General features: G+C 43.0%; 1 protein-coding gene across 10 annotated transcripts in view; it reads right to left on the bottom strand.

The window, feature by feature from the left end:
- Positions 1-9,380: 9,380 nt before the first annotated feature.
- ZFPM2 (zinc finger protein, FOG family member 2) overlaps positions 9,381-14,171 on the bottom strand; it is a 455,323-nt gene continuing 450,532 nt past the window's right edge. For all 10 annotated transcript variants that reach the window (XM_081204396.1, XM_081204398.1, XM_081204395.1 and 7 more), the window contains one exon: positions 9,381-12,898. In XM_081204396.1, coding sequence (XP_081060522.1) covers positions 10,401-12,898 — 2,498 coding nt within the window. In that variant the 3' untranslated portion in view covers positions 9,381-10,400. The remainder of the gene's footprint in view (positions 12,899-14,171) is intronic.

Here is a 14,171-nt window from a genome sequence, read left to right as displayed (position 1 = left end):
AAAAAAAGATATTAAAAAAATACTGGTCTTCTTGCTGCTGTGCTGCTATGAGCTAAACCATGGTTTGGCTTTGTGTGTTGTCAACACCCAGGTTCATTATTTTTTCTTGCTTCAGACGAACGATGACATGTAACCATGGTTTGTTCTTTTATGGAGCTGTCCCCGGAGTCAGTTGGAAAGCTTATTAATGAATGTAATTGTCGCAGATCAGGACAGGTTTCCCTACACCTGTCCTCTGCTGGCGTGAGAATTAAGTGCAGAAAGCTTTGGATACCTGAATGCATCACCTGGGCTTTGTATATACTGTATATATACTGTTTGGGAGGTTAGGAGATGTCAGGGAACTGACGTCAGAGCTAGAGGCGGAGGGAAGGCTCTCAAATGATGCTGGAGAAGGGCCCAGCAGGGAGAGAGGCAGCTCCGCAGATGGAGAAGCAAATCAGCGCAACACCAGGGATAAAGGGGGGCAGATGGGGGAATCAGCGAGAGGGCTCCAGGACTCTTCACCAGGCACCAGCGGGGAGAGCACGGGTCCTCCGCTACCCACGCCCTCCCTGCGCAGAAGACTTCCACGCAGAGAGAGTAGGAGGAGACTGGGTGTCAAACAACTTTTATGTTGGAAAAGATTTAAGAAACGCCCACTGACGGATTCTGCTAGCGACTGAGGCAGCCACGAAGTGAAGGGCTGCCCAGACTGAAAGGTTTAGCAAGGCAACAAAGCCTGGAGAGGCGGCAACTTACGCACGAGCAACCCATACACATTACAGGAGACTTAACCAAGGTACACAGCAAAAAACAGTGCCTATGACTGAAGGGGCCTCCAGCCTAGCTGGTGTTGTTTCTCACTGATTTACATAAGAAGACAACAGTTGCACAATGAAAAGCAGGCAATGTCAAACACAGAATGTGTGGTTTGCAGAGTATATAAATGTAATAGAATCCTCTGAAAGGTCAAGAAGACTCTTTTGGCGTTCTTTTAAAAGCTGCAATTGAAGCGAGTGAGTCCATGATTCATTTCAATGGGAGGTGTGTTGATATTAGCCAAGGTCTTCAACGCCTGACCTGAATTTTTATGGGGAATTTGTAAGATGAAGTAGGTAATTCCCTCCAAGAAAGAAGTGAGAATGGTCTTTGGTACACGTGGTGGTATTAACTTCACTCCGGCTTCTGATAGCTGCGTTGTTCGCGCTTCCAGAATGCTAACCATTTGCATCAAAATGTTTACTGTAATGAAACAAATCATTTCGGTTTTATCAGCGACTGGATCACATCTCTCATTCAACTGCTGTTGATTGCTCCAAACGTCTATAAAATGTGCTTGAACTCTGCCTTTCGATATCAGCTCAGAAGCCTGAACTGTATCTTTATGAGGGCAATGCCAGAATAACTTGCAAATGCTACAGGGACAAAGTAGCACCACATTTCATTTTCGTTTTATTTATTTTTACTTTTTCACCTTATAGGACAAGGAAAAAAAGGGGGGGAGAGACTTATAATTCTCCTTCCCATTGGTTATTGGCAAAGAAACCCGAAACAAAATCCTGGCTTTTTTACCATTTGAAAAAGGACTCTACTTTAATAGGGCTGCTTAGGAGAGTGATTTCCATTTCTTGTGGACTGAGGAAGGTCGTCGTCAGAATTACGTATGGATAACTGTGATTTTCAACTGATGCGGCTTGCCAGAGAAGTGCAAAATGAAAACAGAGACGGGAGGAGACATATTTTTAGGATAGACCCATAAGGACAATATGTGCCACTGTTAGTATAGCTATTTCAGTGGTGTTTAGGAGTTTACTTCCTTCTGCTGATAACCTCCAGCTAACCTAATAACCTAAGCTTCTAATGGCAGAGCCTCACAGGGGTATTGGTGAAGGTAAGAGATGGGGAGCCCCGGGCCAGAGGTCCAAATACAGCCCTTCACAGACCTCCCTATCTGACTCCTCCCAGGCTACATAACCTTCTGGGCCACAACAGCCACCTCTTTGCTTTTAACCCTCCCTAGTGTTTTTGCTTGTCTGTTATGTAGGCCTTGCGTTATAAGGACATCGTGTTGCACGTTTTCCCACCCCTGAAAATGGTAGCCAATGAAGTGGACTGGTGTGGGTGTTAGGAAGCACACAATACTTGCATCACTTTTTGTGTTTTGTATCACTACATAACGCAAGGTCAGAATGGATATGGGGCAGCAGGTATGTGTCTGCTGTATTCTCTAGTTGCAGCATTTTTACATGGGAATAAGTCTCATTGGACTCAGAGGTGCTTACTCCTGTCCTGAGTAAACATGGACAGCATCATACTGTTCATTTTAACCTGTTATGCAGCAAAATGGATATAATACAAGGGAGGCCTCTGAAGTGCCTCCCCCAATTCATGCTAAAGGTGCATTTCCCTTTGAACTGTACAGATAGTGTTGCCACTCCTGTTAACATTGCTGAAGAAATACAACCTGTGCCGCTAATAAGGATTGTGCAATCCGTACAGCACATAGGTGACAATTATTCACGCAATTAATATTCTTGTTCAAAAACCATTTTTCACCATTTATCGGATTTGTGAGAATAAGACAACTACTTACGAAGTACCCATGAAAATGTATAAGCTTTCTAAAATAAAGTGAACTTGCAGTGTCAGATTTTACTAAGTTCTTACAACTTCTTGACTCAATTTTTGTTTTTCCTTGTTCAAGAAGAAGGTAGGTAAGTAAGTTCAACTATGTTCCGGGCAGCTGTGAAGTGCAGGTGGAAGACAGGGTGCCAGCATTCTATCCCCGTTTCGCCCTAGCAGTCCATAAAGTTGAAGAGCTGCTATTTCTCCTCTGACAGGGCCAATTTATTGGGCTTGGCTGATAGCCCACTCACTCCCTGAGCACAGTTTTCTGGGCTTCCTCAGTAGTCTCGAGCCATTAATGTGACTATTAGTGCTAAATGTAGTTATCGAAACAATTTCTTGGCTTAAGCATAAAGAACTGAATAGCTTAGCTATCAGACAAACAGATCTTCAGAAACCTATATAAAAATGGGAAGGATGAATAGCAGACTTAACTGCTGGCCTCCCTAACCTTGTAATACTAAACCATTGTTTAGTTACTACATGAATGAGCATTGAACTTGTGCATTCCCACCATGCATTCTCCTCCAGTGTGAACTCTCAGTTTGGACTCAGTCCCCTTCCTCCAGACTTCTGCTAACTGTTCTACCGTCTTTCCTCCTCAGCCGCAGCTATCTTTCAAGCCCAATCCTCTGCATATCAAGGGGCTTAAATCTCAGGCAAGTAAGCATTGCATTACAGCCTGAGCCTTTCTGTGTAAACTGACCTTTCACTTCCCTCACAGAAGTTTCACTGTTAGCATTCCATTGTTGGCATGATGTCCCCCCAAAACCTAGAAGTTGTCAGCTGCTTATCCTCAGACTAGTGAGACAGATGGGCAAGTGCTGGCTATTGGTTGTTCTTCAACTGTTTAAAGAAACCTTTCTAGTATCCTTTGTAAGATCACAATGTTACAAATACGTTAATGTCCCTTCTGACAGTCGCTCCTCTATTTAGCTCTTCAGTTTGTCACAAAATCACTGGAGGTTAACCTGTTTCCCAGCTCAGACTGACATGTTTAGTGGGTGGGGATGGTTTTCAGGAAAAGCTGAAGGGAACACATGACATTGAAGCCACTTCCGAAAACAGAGATATTTCAAAAGGAGTTGTGAGGATTTTACCTTAGGAAAGTTCCCTCCTGAGAGTTTTTGTGTGTGCAGTGGATTGGGCAGAAACCATCTGATGTGCTTTTCAATTATAATCATTCTAAATAAATAAATACATCCAGTTTAAAATAAAATTTATATATTAGAGTGGTTTCTAGAAAACCAAAAACCTTCCTGCATGTGTTCTTGCAGTTTTGTTTTTAATAGAAAGTGGCATTAAACAACAGTGCCAAAAAAATCAACAAATTTCATTGATTTTCACTTTTTGAAATAGGGCAATCCTAATTAAACTGGCCTCTTTAAATCAGTTTTTTCCTCATCACATTTGAAGGAAACCAATATTAATAAGCTTGTTCCCTATTTACGTGGGGTGAATATCCATTGAAGAACAGCAGGTGTTTTATAGTTCAAAGGGAGCAACTATCCCCTCCTCAATTTTTTTAAAAGCCCCAATACAACATGTATATGAAATTTAACTTTGTGAAGGTTTATTTTACTAGTTTGGCTGGATGATAATTTGCATTGAAGGCTGTAGTCCAAACTCCATTTACCTAGAAGCAAGCCCTGTAATTCACTGGTATTACTTCTGAGTAGACACGGTTTGGATTGCACTGCAAATGGATTATTCTTCCCCTCCCCTTTAATAATAAAGCAGCTGTTTATTGAATTCAATCTAGCTGTCATGTTGGGTTTTTTATTTTAAAAATATGCTTATTAGGGTCATATTACAATATTACATGGCAGACGTGTGTAGCCAACTTTTTATGTTTTAATGAACAGCAGCATCAAGGGGCTGTGAGTTCGCAAAAAGAAACAGTGGGTGAGAGGACTGGTTTCTCCTTTGGCTGTTTCTCAATGCAAAATCCTCTCCTCAGCTGCTTATCCAGTCCATGGGAAAGCCTCAGTTTCATATTGCGGCAGAGGAGGGGGTGGAGACTCAGCCGCAAGGGACCATATTAACCAGTCTCTCCGCACTCTTCTGGTATTCAGGTGTGATTCTTCCTGTGGTTTTTTTTACATTTTTAAAAATACAGTGGTACCTCAGGTTACATACGCTTCAGGTCACATACGCTTCAGGTTACAGACTCTGCTAACCGAGAAATAGTGTTTCAGGTTAAGAACTTTGCTTCAGGATGAAAACAGAAATCGTGCTCTGGCGGTGTGGCAGCAGCAGGAGGCCCCATTAGCTAAAGTGGTGTTGCAGGTTAAGAACAGTTTCAGGTTAAGTACGGACCTCCGAAACGAATTAAGTACTTAACCTGAGGTACAACTGTAATAATAACCCAGATGACTGTCACATCTTTGTCGTGTAACAATTTGGCTCCACCAAAAATGCACACAGAGCATCTCATTGGGGTGATCGGATGCAAAAGGTGACACAGCCCCCTGCGCCTTTCATAGTCGTGGGATTTTGGCAGGTGTCATGCATGACAAGCGACACCTGGTGGAATTTTCTCTTCCGTTAAATCTGCAGGATCCCCATCCCTTTTCCTCCTTCTCCATGCCACCCTACATCCTGTTCCCTGTGTTTTTGCACTTGGTTTTAATTAATCTGGATTGCAGACCATTCCCTGGCTGCATCCCTACAATAATTAGTGCAGATCAGAATCTCTGCTTCACCTGTTAAGTGTGCTGAAATAATTGCACGTCTTTATCGCTCTTTAACCAGAACTGACTGCAAGAACATTGGGAGGGTTAAAGATGTTAAGATATAACCCATCCGTGTTAATTCCTGCGTTTGTATTCCTAGACCAGAGGTGGGGACCTTTCTTCCATCCATCATGGACAACCTTCTGGCTGCTGTATGGCAGTGGAGGGCATGGCCCAGAGCCACAGATGTGCTGCTGCTTCTTACCTTTGTTCAGCAGTGGAGGTTGGTCCATTATAGCAAATGGGTCTCTGCCCCACCATGCTCAGTCTGCCCTCAGCCAGCCCCCCCTGCTTGCATGCCTTCCTACTTGTACAAGGACTAGGATGTAGCACTGGTTGCCAGCTTCCTCCTTCTCCTCCTTGTCTCGAAGTTGCCTCTTGTAGAACTCAGCAAGATGGGATCAAGGCTAGAATTAGCTCCACCAGCCATTGGCTTCTGTTGGTCTCCCTGCCTTTGACCCTATGGGTCCCAGTAGGCACCAGTAACCAATGTTGTAAGATGGGCCACATGCCAGTCTAGCAAAAGTCAGAGGTTTCATCACACACCCAGTTCTCCATCTTCCAGCCAAGAATGCAAGAGGCACAAGTCATAGTTCAAGGACATATTCCAGACAGCCAAATGCACTCACAGGGAGCGGCTAGCAAGGCATGTGAGAAGTGCAGTCTGCAGAAAGTGGGTAAAGGTGGGAGTGTGGGCTTGGGAGTCCTAAGACCTAGGCAGAGAGGAAAAGAGGGCCGTACTCAGGCCCTGTACCTAGATACTTAGAGAGAGCATTACCACTTATTGCTCTTTCTCACCCACCTTATTTGCATACTTGACTCTTATGAAATGGAACCATTTTGATGTCTCAGGGCTGACTGACATCCACCAATAAGCTTCTTATCGTTGATACTATATTGGTCCCAGAGAACAACAGACACAAGTCAATGATGGCACATCTTTTATTGGATTGCCAATTCCCTTGGAGCTAATACAAGCAACAGCTTAAGGAGTTTGGGGTTTTATTATTATTATTATTATGAATAATAATAATAATAATAATAATAATAATAATAATAATAATAATAATAATAATAATAATATCCCCAGCCACTCTGGGCAGCTTCCAACAGAACACTAAAATACAATAACCTATTAAACATTAAAAGCTTCCCTAAACAGGGCTGCCTTCAGATGTCTTCTAAAAGTTTGGTAGTTATTTTTCTCTTTGACATCTGGTGGGAGGGCGTTCAAAAGGGCGGGTGCCACTACTGAGAAGGCCCTCTGCCTGGTTCCCTGTAACTTGGCTTCTCGCAGCGAGGGAACCACCAGAAGGCCCTCAGTGCTGGACCTCAGTGTCCGGGCAGAACGATGGAGGTGGAGATGGATGGGAAACCAGCAGGAGCCAGGAGAACACAGAGTGTTTAACACTGTTTTTGGCCTGAGGGTTGCGTTCACCTTTGGCCAATCCTCTGGGGGCACCCTGGGAGCAATGGGTGTGCCCAAAGGTAGGTGTGCTCAACCCCATACTCACACACATGCACACACAGGTCACACACACATGTTTCCCCCCCATTTTGTCACCTCTGCCAACATCAGTGGGCGATTAAGAGGTTGCAGGAATAAGGGAACTGGTTGTAGAAAGTCAAAGATGATGAACAAAGGGACACATTAAGGCAGGACCAAGAATTTTTTGCTAGGGTTTTTCTGAATACCATTTTAACAATTGAAATGGCCACATACAAAACTCATTTCCTGAATGCAATAATTTGAAAGCAAATCCTGTTAGCAAGTAAATCCGACTTGTATCTTTCTCTTTCCCTTGAGAGGAACTAGTTCGTTTTAAATGTGAGGCCTGCACACAATAGCTAACACCTGTCTTTTACAGAAAAAGATTATAAATGTACTACATTTTCTCTTTGTTCTTCTCCCTTAAGAGCTCTTAACTCCATGCCAATATCTCAGTAATCTCATCTTGCTATTAAATATTTGCATACCCAACCTGAAAATGAGAGAGTTAATGGGTGCAGAGAAAAATTGGATATATTCTATCCATTTATAAAATTTCCTATCTGTCCTTGGAGATGTGGAATTCTGGATTAATCACCCTAGAATAGCCATGGGAGCAAAGAATATCATTAGTTTAAAAACTCAGCTGGCTTCACTTATAGAGGATATTGCATGATAAATTTTAAGCTGGTGCTTACACAGTGGCCCAGTGGGAATGGAAAATGTTATTTCCCCCTGAAGCTATTCGTCCATCCTGCACAGCGTCAGAGATGTTCACAACTGAGGATAGCAGCTCAAAAATTAAGAACACTTTCCCAAGGGAAATTGCAGTGGGTGGCGTTACACTTTGTTCTTTAAATAGCAGAGTCCAGTTTGCCAGATTGTTGAGAGGCTGAAACAAATTTTCCGCAAAGAAACAATGGGCTTCTTTTAGTTTTCCCTCCAATGCGTGGTTTTCGTACCTGGAACACCTGCTCATATTTCACAAATCCAATTCCTTGTCCTTTAAGCATCATTGGCACGTTACCCTATGCCTGCTCCTGCCCTCTGCTTATGCCCTATGGTATCCTGTCATTCAAATAATAGTTTCCTGTATTGAGGTTCAGGTTACTGTGGCTCATATCTCAGTCCAGGAAGGTGGAATGATGCAAGGTAGGCAGACTTCAGGCCTGCAGAATCTGCTTTGGTTTTTTATTAGATCTCCAGGACCCACCCACCAGAGCTGAGTGCAAAATTCATGCCCAATGAAGAATGAAGGAAGTTGTTCTGATTACCAGAACTGAACGGAGCTTATAGTCCTTCCACACACAAAAAAAATCCTAGTATCCCAAGCTCTTCATTTCAGCAGTTTAATCTGAACAGGTGAAGGACTTGGGCTATTTTTAAAAAGTGTCAGAATGCTTGCTAATCTTACGACAAATCACTCCAACTGATAGATTCTGATCTTCATTTTCCCCATTATCCTTCCAGCTGTAACATTATATAACTGAACCTTGTAAATGTAGGGTTGTAGCATGGTTTTGTTTTGTTTCTTAGATAAACTCCACAAACTCACCCGTGTTTTCGTAGGAGGTTTTGATGGCTACACTTAGAATTCAAGAAACTGGTCTAGAATGGAATAAATCGAACAGTTTACTGAGGTCTGAGGAGAGGAAAGAGTGGTCATAGATCCCAAGGCTTCAGCTGTGGCCCACATGTTGCTGGATTCTCATTGGCTGCAGCCAGCATGGCCCATGGTCAGGATAGTGGCAGTTGCAGCCCAGGCACATCTGGAGGGTTTCCCACCTCTGCTCCCCACAATAATGAAAGTGGAAAATTATTGTTGTGTCATTTGCTAAGGTTATGGTGCTTACGCCACCTATCTCATTATTAACCCCTTGACCGAGTTTGAGCTGAGTTCTAGATCCAACAGGTGTGTGCTCCTGGGTTTGTGGGTGCTCAGTGCACCTGCTGAACTTTGCATGGATTGGGCTTTAGCAAGGTGGTACAAAAGCAAGCTGATGCAAATTAGGGGGAAGGACCTGTAGCTCATTGGTAGAGCAGCTGTCTTGCATGCAGAAGGTTCTAGATTCAATCTCCAGCATCTCTATGTAGGACTGGGGGGAAACTTGCTTCTTTAAAATGCTGGGAAGCCACTGCCAACTGAGCTAGATTAGCTAAAGGTGTAACTTCCTATGTTTCCAATGCACTATTCATGTCTGTTTTCAGTGATACACTTGAAGTCAACATGGAACTTCAGTATGTGTCACAACCCTTTCAGTGTGCCTTGGTGAGAATGGAACTCAATTCAAGAAGATGAGTATTTTCTGGGGTCCACCACTCACTGAGCAAATTATGTAGCTTAAGTGACTGGGACCAGAATCTCTCCTTTCCTGAACAGCTTTAGATTGCTCATCCCCCTCCTTATAGGTTGTTTGATGGGATACTGTCATGGGACACAGACCCTCTACAATCGAATGTGTTGTGTTGGTACATTACACCCCCAACCACCCACCCCCAACGAATATACTAAGAAGCCCTTGCAAATGAATGAATTACTGCCAGAACAGTCCGACGATGTGGAATTTTATTCCATCCATATACATGCATAGTAACAACATTTGTTGAGAAATTATTTCTATCAGAAGTAGAACATTATCTCTGTGATCACCAGTTGCAGTATTGCTACTTTTATATTTAAATATATCTTATAAATGAATTAGATTCATACTTGCAGCATTGAGTTAAGGTTTTCATTTTGACTGTGCCTTTCAAAAGATAAAACTGATAGATATGACCTCATTACTTACAATACTGCTTCCAGTAATTTTTGTTCATTCTTTATAAAGTATTGCATTTAACAGCAAAGGTTTAAAAATCGAGACAGAGATGCATCAGCAAAAGAAAATACAAGTACTATACAAGGGGGGAAATTGCCATCTTCGTTTTAACGGACGTTTCGGGTTAAGAAAGTAGACAGAAACATACTGCTACATACAAATGCAAAGCCTAGTGACTAAGGTACTGTATCTGCTAAAATATAAAGTGCAAATTGAGCCAAATTCTTCTTTTTAATAAAAAAAATTGAAATTGAAATTTTAAGGCGAACTTTACAGCATAGTTGAAACGTTTTGCAAGTTATATTTTAGCATCTACATATATCTGCAATAGCATATAAGGAAAAAAAATCAGGATACACAGGTGCTTTTGAAGCTATTTCTAAAATGCTTTTCCGTATAGTTTGTGACTATTTTCTTTAAAATCTACTATACAGTGCAAACCATATGTGCTACACAATAACTATACAATAACATTACAAATGACTTTAATATAAAGTTGTTGTTGTTTCTTTTTAAATAAAAAATAAACTACAGCTATGAATACTGCTGGTAAAATAAATTAATTGTTTTGAAAATGGCACCAAGAATACACTTTACTAATGGACTGTAATGGAAGTACACCTTTAAAGTCTTTAACTCAGCAATGATGAATTAAAGCCTGATTGTCCAGAAGTAATACAAACAGCTCTCTTTCAGACTCGTATGGAACAATATGCTAAACGCAGGTACCAAAGGTGGGGCCAAATGCTTTCATTTGACGTGTTCTGCTGCATGTGACGAGCAATAAAACTTCTTATGAGTTATAAAGTTTGATAGGTTGTTGAACTGGATGTCACACAGGCGGCAATACTTTCCACTGGTGGGTGCCTGAGTGGACCCATTCACGCCTTTTGCTATACTAGACAACTGTTCTTCTGCTGCAGGAATGGTTGGAGAGACGTTTTCATTGGCAGCTAAAACATTATCAGAGGCCCAAGAAGGAGATTTGTGCCCATCTTCATGCTGCTGGGTATTCTGGGAAATGTTCTCCTGCTGAGGGTTTGCTGCAGGCCTTTCCTCCTGTTTCAGTCCGCCGTTAACTATAACCATGCCTCTGTTTTTTGGCAGCAACGGCAGGGACTCTTTCTTCTGGACTGGGCACCCATTGGAGGGGGTCTGGCCCTTCAGGGAATCACCTTCTGCATTGGTACTTTGATCTGCATCGTTGTTGTGAACGGCAAGGGAACTAGAAATGTAATCACTTGGCTTTATTCCATAATATGGAGAAAGCTGGTCTGCTCCTTTAGCTTTCTTTATTGCTCCTGGATAAAGGCATTGTGGAAGAAACAAATGTTTGTTTTCTTCCTTTGTAGCAATGAGCTGGGCAGCTTCACTGAAGACCTTAAGTCCTTGAAGAGTTGCTAAGTGCGTAGAAAACAAGTTTCCGTTGGGAGAAGGCTGTTTCGAGCTCCCGTTTTTCTCACATTTGATTATGCTCCGTTCATAACTGACCTCGGGGCTGTTCCGTTCGCTCTCTGGGTTTTGAAACACTTTGCCGTCAAGCTGCCCCATTTCGTTACGCTGATGCACAGTGACGGGGCAGAAATTCTGCTTATGCGCCAGGTAATTCTCTACCTTGTTAAAACTGATCTTGCATACTGTGCATTCGTGGTAGTCCAGCAACCTTTTGGGGGAAGCAGATGTCCTATCAGACTGGGACAAGCATTTTTTGCTGAGATCGATAGGTACGTCCATCTCCAAGCAAGAAACGGTGGAATGTGGCGTGTCGCACTTTGAGGCTGGGATGCATTTGTTAATGGACAGCGATGTTTCTAAGTGCTTTGAGACTATTCCTGGAAAGATATCGCAGCGTGGGTGGTAGCACTCCCCGAGGCCATCTGTCGGCTCTTGAGAAGATGTGCATGGGTTGGGGAGATTAGCCACTTCAAGAAAACGCTGTTGGACCAGCTGTGGCCTCTGCTCTTGTTCCGGCAGGCACATCTCATACATCTTCCTTCGCTTGCGTGTGCGCATCGTCCTCTGCATGGCAGGCACTTTGTTGGAAGCAGACCTTTTCAAGGGAGGATCGTGACGTGTGGCACAATAATACTGCTTGTGGACCATATAAGTTTCATGCCTACTGAAGGTAATATTGCAAGCTTCGCACGTGGTTTTGTTGGGATCACTTTCTCCTTCAATTAAAGGAGTAGTCGTTGAGTTCTTGCTATCGGAAGGTTTCCCGTTCATTTTCTCATCACTGTTGGCAGCACTAGCCAGCTTTTTCACCTGTGAGGAGAAGTCCTTTTCATGCCCCTTACTGTTTGGCCCAATCATGTCTAATACAGTGGAGGAGTTGATGCAGGAAGCCTGAAGGAGCTGGTTCTCTGGGTCTGAAGTGTGAGGCGTACTACTCAAAATGTTGATAGAATTTTGACCGTTGTTGGGGCTCACAGCCTCCGGCATTTTTTCCGAAACACTGCCAAAATCTGGCGACTTTGCCATTTGCTGCCATCGGCTGCTGCAGTAATGCTTTTTGTGCACTAAGTAGTTGTCCAGATTGTTGAATGTTATGTTGCACTCAAAACAGGTAGCTCCTTTTGGCATGAGCGGACTGTAAATGACGGGGGGATAATTGTTACTTCCATGCCTCAGTCTTCGGTGGACCAACTCGGACATTTTGGCTAAGATCTCAGAGGCCTGAGGAACAACGGTGATGTCCTGGGGGAAAGCGAACTGAGAAAGAAAAGGTCCCATTGGAAAAGAAGGACCAAGGTTAGGCTGGACTGGGGACGAGGCAAGCCTTGGGCTAGATGGCTCAGATTTTATTTTTGTGTAGGAAAAGCTTTGCTTATTTGTGACAGGCTGTGTTTCTGGCCTCTGATTTGGAAGGAAAAGGGGAGTCTTTTTTTCACATTTGTCGAGCTCGGTGTCAGAACTTGCATCCTTTGTCTGCATTGTCTTTTGGCTTTGGGAGCCGTCATTCCTGTTCAGCAGATCTGCAGTTGCCTGCAAAGTCTCTTCGTTCCCACTTGGAGAGTGTTCAGTATCACTTTCTCTCTGAAGTTTGTTGCCAGAGACGTGTAGATCTTGGTGCTGCTGCAGCTCCCTCTGAGTTTGGAAGCCAAAATGGCAGTGTGTGCATCGAAAGGCAGCTTGAGTGAGATGTGAGAACAGGTGCTGATGGAAGTTAATCACAGAGTCTGCGGTGTAGTTGCAAACTGTACATTTCAGGCTAGAACCGGAGGGAAGAAATTCTTCCATTTTTACTCCTGCGAAAGGGGTAAGAACAAAAAAACGAAACCAACAAGTTAATTTGAGTCTTTTGTCCGCCGGAATTTATTTAACAGAAAGCAATTGCTAATCCTTATAAGCTTACTTCTGAATTTTATAATGCACACTTCACATTCCCAGGGCAGTTACAAAAGTGTGTATGTGTGTAGGTAGGTAGATAGATAGATAGATAGATAGATAGATGATAGATAGATAGATAGATAGATAGATAGATAGATAGATAATAGATGATAGATGATAGAAGATGATAGATAGATAGATAGATAGATAGATAGATAGATAGATAGATAGATATGAATGAGATGTGTCTTAGTGAGTGCTTACTAAGCTAGTCATAGCAGGTTACCCATGGGCCCTTTCTGCTAGCCAGGCTGAATAAGGCAGAAGAGCACCCAGAAGAGCATTGCTAGATGGCACTCAGTGGATATCTTTCCTTTGTTGCCATCACAACCACAGGACATTCTTGAAGCTGGACTTTTACCTATATTTGGCCAGATTTACACAGAGTTTTCCACTACCTGCATTCAGGCTGCATTATTGCCCCCAATAAGATGAACAGGCTGTGTCTTGTGGGAGAAGGCTTGAGAGCAATTATGGCAACCACCCAAGCCATGTCTGCATCATATAAACCAATTAGGGTTTCAAGAGAAGTGTTGGCTATGCCAACAGAAAACTCCCTAAGGAGTCTTATGATGAATCCCTTAAATTCCATCACATACATCCCGTCACCCAAGGGCTCACAATCCTGATATGTCCACCACCCCAATAGCAGAGAGAAGCAGCAGATGAAAGCCTAAACCTAAGTAGAATTTTTTTTGGCCACGACACGTGGACCACATAAATTACCCACTCCCAAATCACCCACATGCTGGTCAGTGCAGAACACTATGTGGTGGCTGGCCATGTGGAGACATTCTGTGACCATGAGTCACACCAGGACAAAGGACATTCAGCATGGACTTTTAAGACCCTCTCCCCTTCATCCCAGACTCTAAGCCTGGCAGTCTTCAAGGCAAGGTCCGACCCCACCTTTATCAGCCTTATGGGGATAATAGCATGATGCTATGCAAACAGCTTATCTCAATGACAGCACCAGTCCCAGGACTACCATTTAGTTAAGGCTTAAGTTCTGACATTCATATCACCTAACAAGCATCCGTCATATCATGAATGGCTTTTGCCTCGTCTGATCTTCCCATTTAGTTCAGAAAAAGGTAGGACAGTTGTGATACTTTAATATCTTAAACAGAA

The sequence above is a fragment of the Podarcis bocagei genome (genome assembly GCF_964188305.1).
Source record: "Podarcis bocagei genome assembly, chromosome: 8".
In the NCBI taxonomy this organism is placed as follows: Eukaryota; Metazoa; Chordata; class Lepidosauria; order Squamata; family Lacertidae; genus Podarcis; species Podarcis bocagei.
The sequence above is the reverse complement of the archived record's forward strand: the minus strand, read 5'-3'. Positions and strand labels throughout refer to the sequence as shown.